General features: G+C 44.2%; 1 protein-coding gene and 1 non-coding gene across 2 annotated transcripts in view; one reads left to right on the top strand and one right to left on the bottom strand.

Moving 5' to 3' along the window:
• Positions 1-4,618, bottom strand: part of Smarcc1 (SWI/SNF related, matrix associated, actin dependent regulator of chromatin subfamily c member 1) — a 124,745-nt gene extending 120,127 nt beyond the window's left edge. The window contains exons 1-2 of the mRNA XM_036194083.1: positions 4,343-4,618; positions 1,132-1,251 (exon numbers count right to left, since the gene is read on the bottom strand). Coding sequence (XP_036049976.1) covers positions 1,132-1,251; positions 4,343-4,534 — 312 coding nt within the window. The 5' untranslated portion in view covers positions 4,535-4,618. The remainder of the gene's footprint in view (positions 1-1,131; positions 1,252-4,342) is intronic.
• Positions 4,619-7,806: 3,188 nt separating this feature from the next.
• On the top strand, positions 7,807-7,944 carry LOC118588137. Its single transcript, XR_004945537.1, has one exon. It is a non-coding gene; the product is annotated as a small nucleolar RNA SNORA43 (small nucleolar RNA).
• Positions 7,945-18,564: the final 10,620 nt, after the last annotated feature.

Raw genomic sequence — 18,564 nt, 5'->3', positions numbered from 1 at the left:
ACCTGCCTCTGCCTCCCAGTGCTGGGATTAAAGGTGTGCGCCGCCACCACTCTTGCTCAGCTATTTGAAATTTTTTAATTTAAAAACAAAAAACACAGCCGGGCAGTGGTGGCGCATGCCTGTAATCCCAACACTTGGGAGGCAGAGCCAGGTGGATCTCTGTGAGTTCAAGGCTAGCCTGGTCTACAAAGCAAGTTCTAGGACAGGCTCCAAAGCTACAGAGAAACCCTGTCTTGAGAAAAAAACAAAACAAAACAAAACAAAACACAAGGGGCTGGAGAGATGGCTCAGTGGTTAAGTGCACTGGCTGCTCTTCCAGAGGACCTGGGTTCAATTCCTTGCACCCACATGGCAGTTCACAACCATCTGTTAACTCTAAGTTCCAGGGGATCTGACACCTCATACCAATGCACATAAAATAAATAACAAAAACAAACAAATACAAAAAGTATTCTTGCCAAAAGATTCTTTTGTTTTGTTTTGTATTGTTTTGTTTTTCTGAGACAGGGTTTCTCTGTGTAGCTTTGGTGCCTGTTCTGATCTCACTCTGTAGTATCAGTATGTACAACCCAGCAGAGACTATGGTAACCATAACACAAAAATAGTAAGTCTTCATGATTATTGCAGAGTCTGAAACACGTTAAATGACAAAGCAGGCAAGAATTCTACCACTGAACTGAGGGCGACAGCACCTGCCTGTAATCCCAGCCCATGGAAATGAAGACAAATGATCGGCGTACACAGCTAGCCTCCAATACAGAGGCACTTCCAGGACTGCCCTGGACTATGAGAGAGCGTGTCTCAAAAGCAAACAAAACACTTCTCTGTACAGTTGTGTCTACCTCCACCTCCACCTCCACCCCCAGCCCCACTGCAACAGCAAGGGAAATCAGCCATGGGTGACACTTCAAAGTACAGAAACTGAGCTGGGCAGTGATGGTCCATACCTTTAGTCCCAGCACTTGGGGGCAGGCAGGTGGATTTGAGTTCAAGGCCAGCCTGGTCTACAGAGCAAGTTTCAGGACAGCCAGAGCTGTTATACAGAAAAAACCCATCTCAAAAAAAAAAAAAAAAAAAAAACCTTCCTCCCTCCCCCACAAATTCCTATGTAACATGTACTCATGTACTTACAGGTAGTTTGGTGAAAGCTGGGTTGGTGACATGCTTCCCGAAGGCATCTTCTTGGAACTGAAGAAGCTGTACCACCAGTCCAGCCAGCGCTTTATTGGTAGGAGCATCCGCATGAACATACTGCAAGAAAAAAACAGGGATTCAAAAACTGCTACAGCTGACGCTGAAGAGAAAGGGACCTTACTTCCTACTACCTATTAAATAATGGAACTGCACCAAATTTTAGATGTGAGGAAGCATCATTCTCCGCTGCAAAGAATCATAAAAGTCATACATGTGCACACTTTTTATGTATTTTCTTTTCTCGAGACAGGGTTTCTTTATGTAACCCTGGCTGTCCTGGAACTCAGAGATCCACTTGTCTCTGCCGTCAAAGTGTTGGGATTAAAGGAATATACTACCAAAGCCTGCCCTACATGTGCATACTTAAAAGCAGATAATGTATGCTGAAGAGATGGCTTGGTAGTTCAGACTAGATGCATTTATCAGCACCTACATGGCAGTTCAGATGTGTCCAACTCCAGTCTCAGGACATACCATGCCCTCTCCTGGCCTGAGGACAGCAGGCATGAAAGTGGCACACATATATACGTGCAGGAAAAGCACCCATAAACACCCACACAAAAGGGAAAACCAATAGTAGAGACAGAAGGAAGTTTCACAGCAAGGAAAGCATAGTTAATGAAATAAGTGCAAAATCTTTGACAGGGCTGAGAGGGAAAGCACTCTCAGCATTCAGAGCATGGCTACTCTTCCAGAGTATCCAGGTTTGATTCCTAGCACACATGTGGGAACTCAAAACCATTATCAACTCCAGGTCCAGATGATCCAAAGCCCAGATGACCAAATGATGCTTTTGGCTTATATGGGCACCAAACGCACTTTGGAATACAGACATGTATGCAGGCAAAACACTCACACATATAAACTACAAACAAACTTTTTTAAAAAATTGCACTTGGGGGCTGGAGAGATGGCTCAGAAGTTAAGAGCACTGGCTGCTCTTCCAGAGGTCCTGAGTTCAATTCCCAGCACCCACATGGTGGTTCACAACCATCTGTAAAGAGATCTGGTGCCCTCTTCTAGCCTGCAGTCATACAAGCTGTATACATAATAAATAAATAAATCTTTTTAAAAAATATATTTGAGCCCACTATCCTGGCTCATCTTCATAATCCCACAACTCTAGAAATGGAAGGAGGATCAGAAAGAAGTTGACCATCAGAGGTCACAAAGACAGTTCTGAGACTATAGCAATTTTGTCTTTTGTTTTTCTGGTCTTATGTAGGACAGGCTGGCCTCAAAAGAAAAGAGACTTCAATGTCTCATTTGTTTCATATTAATTGCTAAGATTTATATTTCTGTCTGGTGCTGGAGATGGCTCAGCAGATAAGAGTGCTCGCTGCTCTTCTAAGGACCAGAGCTGAGTTTCCCTTATGGAGCTTACAGCTGCCTTTACCTCCAGTTCCTCCAGAGGAATTTGACAGGTGGGTATCCTCTTCTCGCTTCTACCGACACCCACATGAAAGTCACACACATAATGAAATAAATTTTTTAATTTGTATGTTCTAAATACATTGTTAAATACAATAGAAATGCTTAGTGAACCCAGTGTGGTGGCTCATGCCTACAATTCTAGGGCTCAGGAGACAGGCAGGCAGGCCGGCAGATCTCTGAGTTTGAGGCCAGCCTGGTCTACACAGTGAGCCTTGAAGAGCAGAGGAGGGGAGAGAAATGCTTAGTGTACACCAAGCACAAATACGTCGACACTATTTCTGACTTTAAAGCCTTAGGGACACGGTCACTTCTGAAAACACCAACAGTTCACCAAGCTGCAGACCCCAAGTCAACTGGTCAGGGACTAGTTTGTCCTTTTTACTTTTCTGAGACAGGGTCTTGTGTTGGTAGCCCAGGCTTGTATCGAGCTTCAAGCTCCCTATGTAAGAGAGAATAACCTTGAACTTTCTGGTCTTCATGTTTATACTTCTCAAAGGATTGCAGAACCACCATGACTGGTTTAATGAGGTGCTGGGGTTCAAACCCTGAACCTAGCCCATACTAGCCAACACTCTACAAAACGATTTAAATCCTAGTTTAACTTTTCATTCATTCAACAACTATAAAGGGTAAGACAGTTCAATGTTAACTACGATCCAGAACAAGACAAATCTAAACACCCAGTCTGGGGTAAACACTATTGAATTTGAGAGTAGTGGAGAAGGGTCTGGCTGTTTCATTACGTCATCTAAGGCAGTCGTTCTTCAGCATTTACATAGTGGGGGAATTTTACTATACCCGTTACTGAGGCCGGTGAGGCGAATATACAGGTAAAGGCACTCATCACCAAGCCTTTGACCTAAGTTCGAGTTCTGGACCCATTTGGTGTTATGAGAGAATCAATTCGTTTAAGTTGACATCTACACAGGAACGGGATGCACCCCTCCAAAAAAAATAGATGTAATTAAAGAGAACAAATTAACAAAGGGTTCTTTAATAAAGGGTTCATTCACAACTTTGTAAAACAACTGACTCAGCAGAATATGCATTCGAAATTAGGAGACACACGGGAGGTTTTTTCAAAAGAATATATAAACATTACAAAGAAAACATGATATAAACTGAGTTCTCGCTGAAGGACGTCCACTTCTGTACTCATCTTTACACGTCACCAAAAGTACAATAAATAAAGTGAAAAACCATCACTTTTAACAGTCCTGTATCAATCCTATTCCAGGGATGAAATCTACATAACTCGCAGGACCAATCATCCAAGGTCCCTCAGCGACTCCATACCGGGTAGCAAGCCCTTAGTTACCGAAGCACTTAGAAACTGGTTATCTAAACAAAACTTCAAGCTACTTTTACCATGCTGGGCTCAGCCTTCAACGCTCTTTGTTCCCACACCTAAGGCAGCTAACAAAAGACCAGGGACACACGCCCCGCGGCTCTGCCCAGCTCCACCTGCTTCTGGATCGAAGAGCAAGCTAGCTAGGGCTTCCCACTCGAGAGCGTGGGCCCGGGAGAGCCTGCACCGAGGGCCCGTCCCGCCGCGTGTCGAGAGCCGCCCGCGGGGGCGTGGCGAGAGCCGGGCCAGCCTTTGTTGTCCCTCGTGGCGCGGGGGGGAGGGGCGGCCCGAGGCTCGCGAGGCCCACAGCCACCAGCAGCCCTTGTCGCGTGGCGCCTCGGTCCCCACGGGCGCGCGCGAACCCACCTTCTTGTAGTGCTTGCCCAGCCAGACTCGCACCGAATCCAGCTGGGACACTGTGTCCGGGCTTTCCCAAAACTTGCTGGCCGGGCCCCCGTCCTTCCTCCGGTACACGGCCAGGCCCGAGGCCGCCGCCGCACCCCCTGCACCCACGGCGCCTGCTGCCGCTCCCGGACCGCCGCCCGCTGTCGCGGCCATGGTCACCGTCCGTCGTCTCCACCGCCCGGCCTGGCCCTCGCGGCGTTTCCCGTTCGCACCCGCGCGCGCGCGCGCAGATACCACCGCCTCCTCCGCCTAGCCCCGCCTAGCCAACCCCCTTCCGGCGTCGAGGCCCGGCCCCGCCCCTCCCAGGCACCGGAGCGGTAACGGACTGGCTCTAAGAGCGGGCGTACGCATGCGCAGCATGCCGGTAACCCGCTGCAAGTGGCGCTCTCCGCCTCTTCCGCCTGCTTCTCCGGACTGGGTCCCGGTCCCTGCTTCTTCGTGAGCTCTGCATCTGACTCTCCCTGGCTTCCTGCGTCTCATCCTTAGGCGGTCAACAACCTAAAGGAGATTCTGTGTCACTACTTGTAAAAGCCATCTGGGGTGTGCAGTGCGGGCTCGGGGCCCACCCTGAGCGCTAGCGTGCGGTCCCCGCCTGCCTACAGTCCTTGGAGACCTTCATTCAAACCCTAGTCTTGCTTGGAGCTTGGACTTCACACACCTTCGGGCTCTCTTTAGTGTCTCTCGAACCACATCAGCTAGTTTCTGCCTCCAGCTACTGCTGCGACCTCGAGAGTGTCTGCCTTTTAGATAATCGCACGCGAGTCACTCTGAAATTCATCACTTCAAAGTATTCCAGAAAACCAGCCCCTGCTAATTACACCCACTCGACGGTTTCTTTTTAGTTCTCGCCACAACATGGTGTTTTTATTTACAGGTATATCCTCGGCATTGGGAACAGGACGTTTTTTCCGACACAGGTTCAGTAAATACTTGATGAATGAATGGTCTACATGAAGCCTAAAAGAATTTGAATTATTAACAAAGTGACTGATTGTATTAGAGACGTGACCATTGCACCAGATGACTTTGGAGCTCTAAGTGAGCAAGTCTGATGAGTTTTTCCGACATTTTCAAAATGAGTAGCCGGGTAGTGGAGACGAACGCCTTTAATCCCAGAGGCAGAGGCAGGCAATCTCTTGAGTTCAAGGCCAACCTGGTCTACAGAGCGAGTTCTAGGACAGCCAGGACTACACAGAGAAACCCTGTATTTAAAAAAAAAAAAAAAAAAATGGGGAGGAAAAAGTGAGTAGAATGTAATCAAAAGGGACAGGTAACTGAGACAAAGGCACTGAATCTGAGAAAATACTCAGTGAAAGACTAATAGAATGGAAAGGTTGACTATAAGCACTGGGAAGCAAGCTTTAAGAGGAAGTGACATGATGAGGTGTATATGTTAGGAAGATAGCAATCCCATGCATATGAAGGGTCGTTTGGGGAATGTGGATTCTGAGTTGCGGTGGCTCGCGCCAATGATCACTGATGATGCTAGGTTCGTGCACTGAGAGGACTGCCACAAGTTCATGGGCAGTTGGACAACAGAAAATACCCTGTCTCGAACCCGAAATGGACCCCAGAACCCACATAAAGGTAGAAGGAGAAAATCTCCACAAAGTTATCCCCTGACCTGGGCATTGTGCTGTGGCATACATACATACATCATGAATACCTAATCCTTTTTAAAAATAGAACAGGGCAAAGTCTGTCTGTGGTGGCCCACACTTTCAATCCCAGCACTCGGGAAGTAGAGACAGGGTTTCTCTGTGTACCTCTGGCTGTCCTGGAACTCAATCTGTAGACCAGGCTCAGAGATCCACCTGCCTCTGCCTCCCAAGTACTGGGATTAAAGGCAAAGCACATCTGTGTCATTGCAGATAAGAAAAAGGAATCATGGACAAATGGAAAAGCAATCCAAGGTAAAATAACTAATGACAGGGAGTAGAGTCTGGTTACGTGTGTGAGTGTTTTGATATCTCATGTATGTCTATGCACATGTGTGCCTAGTGCCTATGAAGGTTGGAAGAAGGTGTCCCCTGGAACTGGAGTTGCCATGGGCATGCTGGGAGTCAAAACCAGAACCTCTGCAAGGACTAGTGCCCTTAACTGCTAAGCCATATCTCCAACCCAGGTTGAGGTGTGTGTGTGTGTGTGTGTGTGTGTGTGTGTGTGTGTGTGTGTGTGTGTTTTAAACCAAGACCTTGTACCCTGAAGTAAGCTTCCCTCTTTTCAAGTACATTGCATTGTTTGTTGATAGTGCAATAGAGCCATAAAAATGTATAGGAGTCTAGGCAGTAGTGGCAAATGTCTTTAATCCCACCATTTTGGAGGCAAAGGCAGGCCTGATCTACAGAGTGAGTTCCAGGACAGCCAAAAATACATAGAGAAACCCTGGCTTGAAAAACCAAAAAAAAAAAAAAAAAAAAAAAAAAAAAAATCTAGTGGTGGTGCACGCCTTTAATGCCAGCACTGGTAAGACAGAGCCAGGTGGATCTCTATGAGTTCAAGGCCAGCCTGGTCTACAGATCGAGATCCAGGACAGGCACCAAAACTGTACAGAGAAACCCTGTCTCAAAAAAAAGTTCAAGATCATGCTCAGCTACCTAGCATTCCAAAACACAGCTAACAGGAGAATGAGGAGACACTATCTTTTAAAGCTATTTTGAGGGCCTGTGAAATGGCTCATTGGGCAGGTAATGGCACTCTGAGCAAACCTTAATGAACCTCAGAACCCACATGGAAGTAGAGAATTAATTCCTGAAAACTGTGAGATCCTCTGGCCTCTCCATAATACACAAAACTAAAAATTTTTTTTGAGACAAGGACTTGCTATGTGGTCTAGATTGGCCTGAAACATGATCTTGCCTGGGCTGGTCTTGAACCAATGTTAATATTACCTCAGCCTCTCCAGGGCTGGGATTACATCTCTCCAATCCTCCAAGTGTATTTAAAATGAAAACTGGGGTTGGTGATATTGCTCAGTAGTACAGTGTTTGCCAAGCATGAATGGGGCCCTGGGTTTGATCTACAGTGATATAAATAAATGAATAATTAAATAAATCATCCTAGGCTGGGGAGATGACTCGGTGGGTACAGTGCTTGCCATACAAGTGTGAAGACTTAAGTTCAAATCTACAGAACCCATGTCAACTCAACTGCAGGTGCACACAGTATCTGTGATCCCAGTGTTCCTGTGGTGAGCAGCACTGATAAGACCTAGGGAGATGGCTCAGTGGATAAAGGTACTTGTCACACAAGCCTGATGAACTTAGTTCATCAATGGAACCCACATAAAGGTAGAAGGAGAAGCAGAAACCCCACAATTAGTTTTCTAACCTCCACAGTGTGCTATGGTATGTGCAATCTCCCTCCAACATCATATATGCATACCACAATAGTTCTTGAAAAATCAAAAAGGCTACCTTCCAGATGCTGTCCTGGATCAGTCAGGACTAAATGCACAGCTGCTGGGCTGTGTCTGTGACATTGGGGCAAAAAGCAAGTGTCCATTCCTACACTCAGTGTTCAGAAGCCAGTAAGCACTAAGAATGGGTTATAGCCTGACATTTCACATGGGGGCAGGGGTAGGCCAGGCATAGTGTCACATGTCTTTAATTCCAGCACCTAGCCAGGCGGTGGTGGTTCACGCCTGTAATCCCAGCACTCGGGAGGCAGAGGCAAGTGGATCTCTGTGAATTTGGGGCCAGCCTGGTCTACAGAGCTAGTCTAGGACAGACTCCAAAGCTACAGAGAAACCCTGTCTTAAAAAAAAAAAATTCCAGCACCAGGGAGGCAGAAGATGTATCACATCCTACTCAGCTTGGGTGCTGGAACCCTGACTAGGGGCAGGGAAGGAATGAAGAAAAGGCAGACACACAGATTTAGGTACAAGAAAGTGGGGGTGAGGCGGGGTTCTGAAACCACAGCTTATGTATCAGGCACAGCACAGAAGGATGGGCTGGCTAGTTTGGGAAGGAAGTCTCTGTAGGCTGGGAGTCTGAGGCAGCAAACATCCAGGGGCAACTGCAGTTGCTAGTCCTTGCACACACTGGTCATAGTTTGTAAAATCTTACACTTGGACCCTTGAGGAAGCTTTGCTGCTTCATGGGGCCAAAGCCTTCGAATCCTTGGCATGGCCTTGCCCATGTCAATAATACATATTTACTCAGGGCTTCTTCCATTCCCTACACAGGCAGACCCCTCTAAGTTCAAAGTCAGCCTAGTCTACATTGAGGGTTTTAGGCCAGCCAATGATATATAAGGATACCCTGTCTCAAAAACAACAAAAGGAACGTAGCTTGATGATAAGGCACTTAAATACCTTGACTGGAACGCTGGGTTTAACCTCTGGTACTGAAAATAAAGGGTGGGGAGGTGGAGGAAAGTGGCAGGTCTGATGATGTCCCTATGACTTTTTGGTCAACTACTCTGAAGGGTAAGAGAGGAGTCTCTCAAGTTCCAAACCATCACAGGGACACAACCAGACCTCATTTCTTAGATTCTGGTAGTATAGCTCAGTAATAAAGTGTATGCTGAAGGCCACCAAAAAGAAATAAAAAAACTGGAAAAAAAAATTTTTTGAGACAGGGTTTCTCTGTGTATGTTTGGCACCTGTCCTGGAACTCGCTCTACAGATGAGGCTAAGGTGATACTTTGTGCTCTAACATATAAAGCTTGCCTGGAGATCAGAATGTGGAGCTGGCCACTAGAGGCTAGGCAGTGGTGGCACACACCTTTAATCCCAGCACTTGCTTTGATCCCTGTGGGGGACCAGTCCCCACACTTATTTACCCCAGGAACTCTTGAGGATTGAAGGATAAGAGACTTAGTTAGAAATAGAGAATTGAGACAAAACACAGGATAGACTTGGGTGGGCCTGGATCCTTATCCACTGGCCCAGAACAATGCCAAGGAGTGGAGCAAAAGACCTCCCCCTTGCTAGTTAGATCCTTACAAGCACTTGGTACCCAGGCCCATGGTCCAATCAACCTCCTATGCAGAGCCTAGCTCCAACAGATCCCAGTACTTGAGAAGCACACACCTAAAATCCCAGCATTTGGGAGGAGGAAAAAAGTGATATGGCTGGGCGGAGAGAGGAAGTGATAAGGCGGGATGAGACAGAAGCTTGGCCTTGTCAGTCTGAGGATTCTTAGAGGTAAGAAGTCTTTCTAGTAGCTGGCTGCTCTGGTTCTCTGATCTTTCAGCTCTCATAACCCTAATATCTGATTTTTTTGTTTGTTTGTTTTTTGAGACAGGGTTTCTCTGTGTAGCTTTGCACCTTTCCTGGAACTCACTCTGTAGCCCAGGCTGTCCTCGAACTCACAGGTATCTACCTGCCTCTGCCTCCCTAGTGCTGGCATTAAAGGCCTGCACCACCCCCTCCTAGCTCATTCCCTAATATATGACTCTGGGTTTTTAATTATTAAGACCAATTAGAATTCAAGATACAGGGCTGGAGAGATAGCTCAGTGGTTAAGAGCACTAACTGCTTTTCCAGAGGTCCTGAGTTCAATTCCCAGCAACCACATGGTGGCTCACAACCACCAATAATGAAATCTGGTGCCCTCTTCTGGCTTACAAGGACACATGAAGGCAGAACACTGTATACATAATAAATAAATAAGTAAATCAAAGATACACCAGGCTGACTTCAAACTCACAGAAATTCACCTGTCAATGCTTCCCAAGTGCTGCGATCAAAGGCATGCATCACTACTACCTGGCTGGAAAAATCTCTTAAGGTGACATTCCCAACACTTTTTTTTTTTTTTTTTAATGTCCTTGTATGTGTGTGCACATAGTTTGGATACCCTAGGAGAGGGTGTCCAAGCCCCTGTGCTGGACTTGGAGTTACAGATGCCTGGAGCACTTGACATAGGTGCTGGGACTCGAACTAGGTCCTTGCAAGTGCAGTGTCTGCTCCTAACTCTGACCATCTCTCCAGCCCTACTTCTGTTTTCTTCAGTGTTTTGAGCAGGATCTCACTGTGCAGCCTGATTATTTAGAGATCTGCCTTCCTCTGCCTCCCAAGTATCACAGTTCAAAGAGTGAGACACTAGGCCTGACTTCTTGTTTTTGTTTTTTGAGGTAAGGTGTCTCTGTGCAGTCCTTGTTATCCTGGAGCTCCCTCTGTAGACTAGGCTAGACTCAAACCCAGAAATCCACCTACCTCTGTCAACCCTGATGCCCAGGATTAAAGGTGTATGCTACCACCATCTTAGTTACTTTTGTTATTCTTTTTGTTGTTGTTTTGTTTTTCTCAAGACAGGGTTTCTCTGTGTAGCCTTTCCTGGATCTCGCTCTGTAGACCAGGCTGGCCTCGAACTCAGAGATCTGCCTGCCTCTGCCTCCCAAGTGCTGGGATTAAAGGTGTGTGCTGCCACTGCCTGGCTACTTTTGTTATTCTTTATTTATTTATATACATGTGAGTGGGCACAACATAGCATGTATGTAAAGGTCAAAGGACAACTTTCCCAATTTGGTCCTTTCCTCCTACTAGGTGGGCTCTGGTGATTATCTTGCTGGCCCACTTTAATATTTGGGTTTTTTTGATTTTTTTTTTTTTTTACATTTTTATATTTGTGTACTATGTATAGGCAGTACCAATGGAGGCAGAAGAGGGCATGAGATCCGTTAGAACTGGAGATACAGAGGGTTGTTAGCTTCAATGTGGATGCTAGGAATTGAACCTGGGTCTTCCAGAAGAGCAAGTGCTCTTAACTGCTGAGCCCTCTCTCCAGTACTCTTCCTGTTTTGTTTGTTGAGACACTGTCTCTCACTGTAGCCTAGGCTGGCCTCAAACTTGTAGCAGAGGGTTGAACCACTACCACACTCTGACACTTTCATCTCTTTTCTCTAAAAGCCTACACATTCATTCAACCCAATGGCCAGTAACATTGTAGTCTTAGGATTTACTTGTCAACCTGTTCCAATGTTCTTCTCACTGAGCAGTAGGCACACCTTTTCTTGAATCTTGGGAGCACTTCACACCTCTTTTCTAGCATTTATCACTTTCCTTTGGCTTCACACTTTGTCGATTTTCTACTAGACACTAAGCCTCCTGAGACCAGGGTTCTCATAGTCTGGATACCTGCCTGTAAATAACAACCTCTCAAAACAAAAACAAAAACAACAAAACAAAAAACCACAGGGCATTGTTTTTAAAAAATGTATTCTCAGGTTGGGGATTTAGCTCAGTGGTAGAGCCCTTGCCTAGCAAGGCCCTGGGTTCGGTCCTTAGCTCAAAAAAAAAAAAAAAAAAAAAAAAAAAGATTAAAATGTAGTCTCATGTAGTTCAAACTCCTCTAACTATGTAGCTGATGCTGACCTTGAACATCTTGTTTCTACTTCCTAAGTGTTGTAAATACAGGTTTGTACCTAACATGTGGGTCTGTGTGTTGGGAGACATTTGTTTGTATTCATTGCTCAGGGACCACCAATAGAGTACAACCTCTGTTTGAAGGGCAGAGTCCGCTTTCAGCTGGCCAGAGTGGATCATGGAGTTTCCTGGTGGACACAGAGGGCAATAGAAGGGCACACAGAGGAGAAAAAGGAGGCTCTGCGAGAATGTTTGGTCTCTTCAGTCTGGGTAGTGGGGAAAGGCAGGTGTTCGTGTTTCCATCGCTCATGGATCTCTCAGGTTTATTCTCTAATATTACTCCTGAGTTTTATTATTTAATAACATGAAAAAAGAAATCTGGCATCCAACATGTGGTGACATCATGCTGTGGCTTTTAAAGCTGCCACTTCACCTTGTGACCATGTGCTACCACAGGTCATCAGCTTTTCATGCCAAGGAATTTTCCTGTTGTGATCTGCACAGCCACCCATCAGCTCTGAAACCACCTGAGTCAGCTACTCATCACTGGCCCCATAATTCTGTCAGTATGCTACCCTTCTATGCCACATCCTAGCCAAGCAGGCTTCTCCTGCCCAATTTTCCCTTGTACCCACTTCTTAGGCCTCTCCCTGGCCCTTCCCTGTGTAGCTGGTACAAGTACCCGGGTGGAGCAGAGCAAGCCCACTGCTCCTCTCCCAAGCCAGTCCTGTGTGGACAGCACAAATGTCAGGGCTGCCTGGGCACCTCCCCCACAACTGCCACCGCTGCCGCCACTGCCCACTGCCATGGCCCCCACTCAGGGCAAGTGCTTTTACTGCTGCTGCCATGCCTGCAAGCTGCCAGAGGGACCAGCCTTGCACAATAGGTGTCCTCTGCCCAGCTGTGCTGAGCAGTGACAGCTAGCTGTTAGTAACAGGCCGGGCAGTTCTGTCCCACACTGCTGCATACCAACTGCATGGATTTCTCCTACTGGTTTTCTTACGTTAGCTCTTCAGACAGTTCACACACACAGTGCCACCACACAGCACAGCCATAGTGGCCTCTGTTGTGCCTGCCTCTGTGTGGGCACAGTCTAACATTGTCACTGCAACTACTGACCATGCACATCTCCACTTATGCTGTCAGCATCAGCAGAGCTGGTAAGATACTTGGGAATTTTTAAATGGGAAATTAGATTTTTTAAAAAAAAGGAGAATCTTTTCATGGTAAGAATCAGAAATATCGGGGTTGGGAATTTAGCTCAGTGGTAGCAAGTACAAGGCCCTGGGTTCGGTCCTCAGCTCTGGGGGAAAAAAAAGAATCAGAAATATCACAATGCAGGGAACTAGGACCATGTTTGGATGGCTTGCCAATGGAAACAATAAATGAGGAGATAAACAATTTAGCTGGGATTGACATAAAGTCAATCATAATTATTATCAGTTTGCTAATTCATATTTTATTTTTTAAAAAGTGGTTTGGGGACTGGAGAGATGGCTCAGTGGTTAAGAGCACTGGCTGCTCTTCCAGAGGTCCTGCGTTCAATACCCAGCAACCACATGGTGGCTCACAACCATTTACAATGGGATCTGATGCCCTGTTTTGTCATGGAGATGTACAGGAAGACAGAACACTCACACACATAAATAAGTAAATCTTTTTTTTTTAAAAAAAAGTGGTTTGGTAACTATAACAAATATGATAATTTGACTGATACAACCTTAAAAAGACTTACTATTGATAAGATACAAGTCCCAGAAAGACTTACTAATGAAAATAAGAAAAACCAGACTGATAAGCCTTAGAAAGACATGATATTGATAAGACACAAGCCTTAGAAAGACCTACTAATGAAAATGAGAAAAATATTCACACAGAGGAATTTAGAGCAGAACCTACCTCACCAGTGCATGATTAAAATAAGAGAGCAGACCAACATTATTAGGACCAACCTTAATTTATCCAGTTACCACACAAAAATGACCACTAGATGGCAAGTATCCCAAAGGCTATGCAGAAACTAACTGGAATCCTGTCAAAATGTTAGATTTGAGATTTAAGGAAGCAATAGTTTCATATGATATGCATTCACCTTTTGTGAAGCAGATGTTTAATTCAAGGGCCACTCAATTATTCTACGAGACTGGAAATACTTAGTTATAGCAATATTGGAAGCTGGTTCTCAGTTACATGGTGGAAAAAGGAACCTAGGGTCATAGAACAACAAAGTAGGATTAAAGGTATCGAAATTTCCCAAGACCAGCTTCTTAGTGATGGTCAGTATGCTGATTTTCAAAGACAGCCTCCATCTGATGATCACACATTGGCTCTTTGTTGTATAGAAGCTTTGAATGCTTGGGACAGGGTTGAAGAATCAGGAAAGAAGACTGAGTCATTTACTAAAATTATACAAGGTCCAAAAGAAGCCTTCACTGAATTTTTATAAAGACTGATTTCAACTTAAATAGAATGATATCAGATCCAGAAGTTAGACAAATATTAAATGAATTTTTGGCTTTTTAAACTGCTAATTCAGACTGCAAATGTAATCAATGAATACCATGAGTGTAAATAATATCTTGAATGTAATTCATGATACTGAATTAGTGAACTTAAAAATGGTTACATTTGGGGTTGGGGATTTAGCTCAGTGGTAGAGCACTTGCCTGGCAAGCACAAGGTCCTGGGTTCAATCCTCAGCTCAAAAAAAAAAAAAAAAAGGTTACATTTGCAAATATTATGTTCATTAAAAAAATAAAGTGGAATGTAATTACCATACATTATATGTGTGTATGAAACTGAAGACAGCAATGTTCTAAAATAGGAAGTGGTGATGGTGTCTTGGGCCTATGGGGATGCTGGACTAAAGTCTATCAAATTGTGCAAACAGGCAAATTGTATACTATGTGAATTATTTGTCAATAAAGTTTTATAAAACATAAAAAAAAAGAAAATTCTAATTCAGAATTCAAGAGGGTAATCAGGCCTTTAAAGGCAAGATCAGCACCCACAGATGAATAGATCCAAAATACAGTCAATGCTGGATCTCATACTCATGATAATACTTGAATAGAAGAGGTGATTTCCATAAACTTTAATAAAAATCAAAAGGTCAGCTGTTTTAATTGTGGTAAACAAAGTCATCTAAAGAGAAACTGTAGGCAAGGCTTTCCTAAAAACTATGTTTTTCTTCTATAGATAATCCAAACAGAAGGCCCTAGTCTTGTGGAGTGTGCAGAAGGTGCAGCAAAGGTTGACATTGGACTAATGAATGCACATCAGTAAAGGACAGGCAAGGTCACCTTTTGCCATCAGAAATGCCTTAGGAAGCCTCTTACAGGCCCCAATGTCAAATACGGTTCAATCACTCACTGTCAGCATGGTGAAAACTCCTCCACAGAGCAATTAAAGGACCTAATACCAGCAGGGCATTGTTGGTGCATGCCTTTAATCCCAGCACTCAGGAGATGGAGGCAGGCAGATCTCTATGAGTTTGAGGCCAGCCTGGTCTACAGAGCAGGTTCCAGGACAGCCAGAACTGTTATACAGAGAAAAAAGAAATGGACCTAATGCCAGCAGATAAAACAAAATTTTCAGGAGAGACAATTAAAAAAACTATTTTGGCAAACTACTATAAATGATCAAAAACTAAAGCTAAAAATATGGATAAATGACATTGTAATTGAAGGTTTGGTTGACTCAGGCATGGATGTAACAATAATTTAACCAAGCTACTAGCCTCCAAATTGGCCTCTTCAGGAGGTAAATGTGCAGCTTCTTGGGACTGGAACTTTATCTCAGGTAAAAGAAAGTGTAAAGATAGATAAAATGTATATGGCAGATAGGAAAATTAAAACCATATGGGTCTAACATAGCAAGAATTTATGGGGATGTGATTTGTTGCAGCAATGGAAAACAGATTAACACTCCTCTAATCTCAGAAACAAACCATAAAATAAAGAATGCTTCTGAGAGAAATATTAAAAATGTTATCAAGAATTGTCACACACTGTTCAGGTTGTTCATAAGAAGGGCACAACAGCTGGTGATCTTCCAAAGGTACCAACAGCTCTACTACTGAAATGGTTAACTGACAAACCTGTCTGTGTGGGACAAAGAAATTTGACATCAGAAAAATTATAGGCACTAGAACAGTTGATACAGGAGCAGCTAAATTCTCAACATATTGAAGAATCTACCAGTCTTTGGAACTCTCCAATATTTGTCATGAAACAGAAATTTGGAAAATGGAGAGTGTTAACAGATTTAAGAGCCATACATAAGGTGATCAGAGAAGCAGAACAAGCCGCGGCTATCTCACCTTGCTAGTTCCTCAGGTGATCCTTTTTTCTCAGGCTGGAAGCTTCTGAGTCCTCATCCCAATGGCTCTCAGCTGAACTGTGCTGCTCCAAAGCCTGAATACTTCTCCAGTTATGCTTAACTACATGCTTTACTCTTTAGTTCCTGGTCCTCACGCCTTATATACCTTTTTCTTTCTGCCCCCACTCCCTGGGATTAAAGGCGGGGGTCACCATTCTTAGCTGTTTCTAAAGTGGCCTTGAACTCAGAGATCGGGCTAGCTCTGCCTCACAAGTGCTGGGTTTAAAGGTGTGTACCACCACCGCCCAACTTCTGCTATGGCTTACTCTTCCCATTTTCTAGCCACCATTTTTGGCTTTGTTCTAGAGGATGTCTGTTCTCTGACCCCAGACATGTTTATTTTGGGGAACACACAATATTTCAGGGAACACAATACCCATCACATTTCCCCTGTTTTTGTTTAAAATTAAAAAAAAAAAAGGTTATAACTAATACAAGAAAACTCATATCCAATAAGTATATACAATATACACAGTCAAGATTACATTAAAGATGTCTAGTCCATTAACATTTGACAGATTCAGGTAAAAACTCCATTATCTATAATGTCCAGTCCAGTAACATTTGATAAACTCAGAGAAAATTTTTTCATTACTTATCCTATCTTTTCTTTTCATAATAGATTCAGTAGTCTACCTTTTGTCATTTTTATATCTTCCCCTTTTTCTTTTTAGAGTAGATTCAGTGATCTACCCATTTATCCTATTATTTCTTTATCTTTTTCCTCAGGGTAGATTCAGTGATCTACCTCATATCTATTTTCTCTTTTTCCTTTTCTTTTTTTAACAAAACCTCTGAATCTAATCTTCATGTTCAGCTTTTTTCCTGACCATTAACAATTAACAACTTGTAACCAATCATCATAAACAATGACAATATCCAAAATTCATTAAACTACTGAAAACCTCCCATCCCATCTTTTGGGGATGTGGACATCGTCTTCTTAAAATTACTTCCATCTTTAGGGGATCCTGAAAAGAAAATTTTTGGGTTAATTGTCAAGTCCTGTATCATTTGTCCCACCGCTACATAGTGAGGAAGTGCAGGGCTTGTTTCAAGTCCTTGTTCAAGTAGTCTGTCAGGCTGGATCATCTCAGCTAGTCATCTCAAAATTGTCCTAAGCAGTTTGTAGTCCAAAGTTGATCTTTCCATGGTGTTAATGGCTTTACCATAGTCCGTGTGGCATCATCATTGTGGAGTCCCATCATCCTTTTGAAGATTTCAAAGTCACTGTTAGGCATGATCATGGTTCCCTTTAGATTTTTTTTTTTTTTTTTTTTTGTGCTTCCTCTGTGGTTTGGAGCAATCACAATCTCATGTCTGTCTGTCTTTCAGAACCATGAACGTTCTTCCCTAGAAGAGAAAATCTTCACAGCAATTTCTCTCCACCACTTCTCTTGCCAACCTTTTCCAAACTGACCTTTGCCGATGCTTTCTTGTAATGAGATGGTCCTGGCAATTCTTTTCTGAACAAACAGCGGTAAACCCTTTGTTCCAGGTAGCAGCATCACCGCAGTCACCAATACGATGAGAAGCAGCCGGCAACTCGAAGCAGCAGTCACTGCCTCCATAGTCTCACCAACACTGTTTGTGTCTCTGCCCCAGCCGAAGCTTCTTCTAGGCCGGCCTCAACTCGGGATCCTCCTGCCTCTGCCTTCTTCAGTAAATCCTACCGGCATGTGCCACCACAGCCGGCTGAGTGTAGCTTGGGCCTGAGCTGGGGCTCACAAGGCCACAGGCAAGAGGCTTTGTCATGAATTCGTACCTCGAACGTTGGGCGCCAGATGTGGCAGGAATCTTAAAAGGTACTTGTTAATGAAATCAAACCTGAGGCCAGTTATTGGGGTGATTGCTGGAAGATCAGAGAAGCAGAAAAAAAAAATCTAAAGGGAACCATGATCATGCCTAACAGTGACTTTGAAATCTTCAAAAGGATGATGGGACTCCACAATGATGATGCCACTCGGACTATGGTAAAGCCATTAACACCATGGAAAGATCAACTTTGGACTACAAACTGCTTAGGACAATTTTGAGACCTACTTCTCTGCATCCTGTCTATTTAAAAACTTTCTGTTCTCTTCTCTCATTGGTTGTAAACCCAGCCACATGACCTCCTCGTCACTGCCTGTTTGTACAGACCTCCAGGTCTTCTATGGTTGGTATTGAGATTAAAGGCGTGTGTCTGCCATGCTGGCTGTGTCCTTGAACACACAGAGATCCGCCTAGCTCTGCCTCCCAAGTGCTGGGATTAAAGGTGTGCACCACCATCCCAACTTCTGTTATGGCTTACTCTTCCCATTTTCTAGCCACCATTTTTGGCTTTGTTCTAGTGGATGTCTGTTCTCTGACCCCAGATATGTTTATTTTGGGGAGCACACAATATTTCAGGGAACACAATACCCATCACAACAGGCTCCAAATCTACACAGAGAAACCCTGTCTTGAAAAAAAATACTACTTTTTTTTTTTTTTTTTTTTACTATATCTT

Source organism: Onychomys torridus, chromosome 7, assembly GCF_903995425.1.
Source record: "Onychomys torridus chromosome 7, mOncTor1.1, whole genome shotgun sequence".
Lineage (NCBI taxonomy): Eukaryota > Metazoa > Chordata > Mammalia > Rodentia > Cricetidae > Onychomys > Onychomys torridus.
Note: the sequence above shows the minus strand (reverse complement) of the source record. Positions and strands in the feature narration are given on the sequence as shown.